The 2,500-nt window shown below is 38.5% G+C and overlaps 1 protein-coding gene across 1 annotated transcript in view; it reads right to left on the minus strand.

Annotated features, from left to right (window-relative positions):
* The window catches only part of LOC122249854 (apolipoprotein D), a 9,603-nt gene that overhangs the window by 379 nt on the left and 6,724 nt on the right, over positions 1–2,500 (minus strand). The window contains exons 2-5 of the mRNA XM_086552061.1: positions 2,276–2,427; positions 1,881–2,005; positions 1,641–1,735; positions 74–184 (exon numbers count right to left, since the gene is read on the minus strand). Coding sequence (XP_086408187.1) covers positions 74–184; positions 1,641–1,735; positions 1,881–2,005; positions 2,276–2,413 — 469 coding nt within the window. The 5' untranslated portion in view covers positions 2,414–2,427. The remainder of the gene's footprint in view (positions 1–73; positions 185–1,640; positions 1,736–1,880; positions 2,006–2,275; positions 2,428–2,500) is intronic.

Consider the following 2,500-nt stretch of genomic DNA (forward strand, 5'->3'; position numbering starts at 1 on the left):
TATGGATTTCAATAATTCGCAAGTTATGTCAAAAACTTATTTTTCGTTATTTCTGTTTGGATGGAGAGTTTACCAAATTTTAGCTCAGGTCCAAAATATTCACACGTGTAGACAACAGCATAGTTTTTGTAGTCAGTCGCAACTACATTGTAGTTGGGTTTGTCTTCACCCGCGCCGACTCCACCTGAAAGGTAGTAATGAAATGTAACTTATCTTGCAAAATAATGTTTTATTCGCATTTTTCTTAATCGATATCAATCCTAGAATTGTCTACCTACTTTTTCTTATATTTGATTAAAAAATGTCCACTATTTATGACTAATTTTGCCTGTGTCGGTACCCCCCAAAAACTAGGTTTACTTTGTTGCCACTGCCTGGTGACTGCTATGTAAAAGTCCCCAATATATTGAGAAAAGGGACGACCAGTCCGCTACTGAGTATCTCGTAGCTTAAGCACGACGTTAATTAACAATAAGTAAAATGCAATCCAGCACCCAGCTACATCTAGTAATCATGTAATATAATATGTTGTATACAGCAGGCACATCGTGGTCGGATAGGCAGGCAGAACACACTGGACCGATGGACACGACCAACCAGAAATTTCACCTAATGGGCATTGGTTTGACAGGATGAATGACTCTTTACTTGTTTTTATTTTTCCTTTTATCAGTACTTGGTATTCATCTTTCGTCTTTGTAAATCCATTGTCAAAAAAACTAGAAATACCATAAAATATGATAATATTGTATAATGTAAATACCTGCACATGATAGATAATAGTAATTAATGAGTAACTTATTTATAGAATGAAACATTCTAAAATACTTAACCGAATGGATATGTTGCGTAATGGACAAGCGGCGAAACTGTACAAATGGCCGAACTGACATTCAACCAAAACATTTACGACTTCACAGATAACTGGCAAATGGGTTGTTCTTTCAGAAAACTGTATATACAACTCGATTTCTTGAGAGCAGTTGCCACAAACTTTAAATATGTCATCGAAATGTCCATTTTTTCACTTACACCTTGTTTCTCGAACGTGATAATGCCATGTGTTGTGTTAGGATTCATTCGGTGGAATACTGATAAATAGTTAGGATACCATAAAGATATTAAAACACTGTTATATCATTACCTGTTTCTGAAAAAAACCCATCATAATAGGAGAGAGAGAGATTCTTAAGTTCACGCAGCAATAGAACCACGGATGATGAAACAAGTGCAATGGAAAAGCTCCTCTAATTATTACCATTTTCCCTACATTATATATTACCAGGCCTTTAAGTAAAGCTTCGGATGTTTGAAATTAAAAATTGACGTCAAAAATATCGAATAACTAAATTGCCAAATCTGTTTAGTAAAAGTACTACATCTCAGCGGGACTGTCGTTCATATTCATTTAACGTGATCAATGGAATATGGCAGTAGTTTTACTTTTGCTAATCTAAACCATAGTCTAGTCTTATGTATCCACAAGCATCAAAATATGGGCCTTAGTAAATTTAGATGTAAACAGAGATCGCATCTGATTTACATGCCATGCCACTCTAACCAAAATTTAAATGGTGGTGCCAAATATCGCATGCACTTGTGAAGTCATAGCTCATATGAGTAGACACCGAAACTCGTACCGAAACCACCGGAGAAAGGAAACTCCACAAAGAGTTGACCAACGCTAGGGTCATCCGTCAGAGTTGCTACACCATCAATTGTATTTATTTCACCCCTGAAAAAAAAAACGGTTTGATTAGCAAATGCTAGATTTGAAAACTTACGAAATATAACAAATACTATAATTTCTAAAAATACTGTAAATACTTTTCTTTCTTTTATTAGTCATTTCCCATGGGTAAGAGGACGTCTACGCTTACTCCAGCAAATCGGTGTTGCGAACAGACACGCTGCCGTTCGGGAATAGAGCGTAGTCAGCCGTGACGCAGGTGCCGTCCTGGAACGGGTTGAAGAAGCGCTCTATCTCGTACCAACGGCCAAGGTACTAGGGGAAAAACCAACATTGTTACCGGGATTGGACTTGGCATTAAAAGGAAGGTAAGAAAAGCTCCAAAGCATAGAAAAAGAAAGAGAGGTTTTCTAGATTATGCATTCTCGGCAAGACCACTACTGTTAATTTGCTCTAGGTTCAAATTCTGATAATGGATGAACAGTCATATTAAAGTAAAAACCTCACTCAAAACGAAATCTAAAGTGGCACCCGTGCATTGTAGGATCCGGTTCTAATGGCTGCGGAAGAACCAAATCCGCTCACCTGATGGAGGTCGAAATTCCTGACGACGGGGAAGGCGGGGCAGGGGCCGTCGTCCGGGGGCACCGGCAGGAAGCCCTGGCCACTGGCGGAGGCCAAGAAGAGGCTCAGTGCTGTAAGGTACCTCAGTTTCACAGTCATCTTAACTATCAAGTCTAAGAAAGAATGTAAACGAAGTGTTATTAGCTGCTGATAAATCCATTATGTGTGCGTCCAGGGAAAATATTA

The sequence above is a fragment of the Penaeus japonicus genome, unplaced genomic scaffold (genome assembly GCF_977035675.1).
Source record: "Penaeus japonicus unplaced genomic scaffold, GWHDUDI00000001_assembly GWHDUDI00000026, whole genome shotgun sequence".
In the NCBI taxonomy this organism is placed as follows: Eukaryota; Metazoa; Arthropoda; class Malacostraca; order Decapoda; family Penaeidae; genus Penaeus; species Penaeus japonicus.